This window comes from Dendrobium catenatum, unplaced genomic scaffold (assembly GCF_001605985.2).
Source record: "Dendrobium catenatum unplaced genomic scaffold, ASM160598v2 original_scaffold_92637, whole genome shotgun sequence".
Classification (NCBI taxonomy): Eukaryota; Viridiplantae; Streptophyta; class Magnoliopsida; order Asparagales; family Orchidaceae; genus Dendrobium; species Dendrobium catenatum.
This window is the reverse complement of record NW_021411078.1, coordinates 1-1,033: the sequence shown is the minus strand read 5'-3', so window position 1 is coordinate 1,033 and position 1,033 is coordinate 1. Positions and strand designations below refer to the sequence as shown.

Genomic DNA, 1,033 nt, shown 5'->3' with positions numbered 1-1,033 from the left:
GGGAAAATCATCTATTGGTGATGGTATGTTCAAGTCTAGAGTAGAAATTAAAGATCTAGTCCTCAACTTGTGGGGTTGTATATCGTTTAATCTACTGCTACTATTCCCTTCTTCCTTCTCAGTGGCAACAACGCTCAATGGCTCAATAGTGGCGCCACGGGAAGTTGATGCCCTCCAATGACATTGCATGTGCCCGCCAAGTGCCTGGCCTGATGCAAACTGTCGTTTACAAGTTAAGAATTCGTGTACTTTGGGTTTTTTCTTTGGCAGTGGCAAATGTGATGAGGTAACTACACACGGAACAATTGGTAGTCATATTTTCATAGGAAGATCTGGCTTGATTATTTTGATGATTTCTATTGTTGCTTTCATCTTCAATTGCTGTGAACTTCATCCTCTTGGGTGACCTGATTTCAACCCGAGTTGCAAAACAGCCCTCAATTTCCTTATGGCTAGCCCGATGGCCGCCGAGTGCTTGATGTGAGGTAAATATTTTTTGACAAGTCTTGCATTCAAAAAGTTTACGCGCATTTTGAGGCGTTTGTGTTGAGATGTGGGGTTTTGGGCCTTCTGGCTGAGGCAAAGAAGGCAGGAGGACGACATAATCAACATCCCTCCTTTCAGAAGTAGAGCATTCTGCTGAATCGGTATTGCGAAAAATAGGGTTGGCGCAGGCAGTGGAGAGCATGACAAGACAATTAGCGACACACTCTTCTTCAGTAAGCACAAGAGGCTGAGTGGGAATTTTGGATTGGGAGAGTGAAGGAGAAAAAAGGCCATTTGAGTTGTCATTCTCGCCATCATCCCCACCAGCACCAACGAGACCACGACAACAGTGCTTGGACAATGATTTCAACGAACAAAATTCTTTGCGGCAATTTTGGAAAATGTGACTAGTAGGGAGGCAGTTGCCGTCAGAGGAGTCTCCTTCAACTCCTGTGGTGGATGGACTTTTGTTCGGGTGAAGGATGGGTTTATTGAACATCCCGTGGATTTGCATATGCCCTCCAAGCGCTCTCCCATTACTGAATCT

The 1,033-nt window shown here is 45.0% G+C and overlaps 1 protein-coding gene across 1 annotated transcript; it reads right to left on the bottom strand.

The window, feature by feature from the left end:
- Window positions 1-407: 407 nt before the first annotated feature.
- LOC110107334 lies at window positions 408-985 on the bottom strand (the record flags this gene model as incomplete). Its single annotated transcript, XM_020837581.2, has 1 exon — window positions 408-985. A coding segment is annotated over exon 1 (578 nt), but the record flags the coding sequence as incomplete, so codon positions are not given.
- Window positions 986-1,033: the final 48 nt, after the last annotated feature.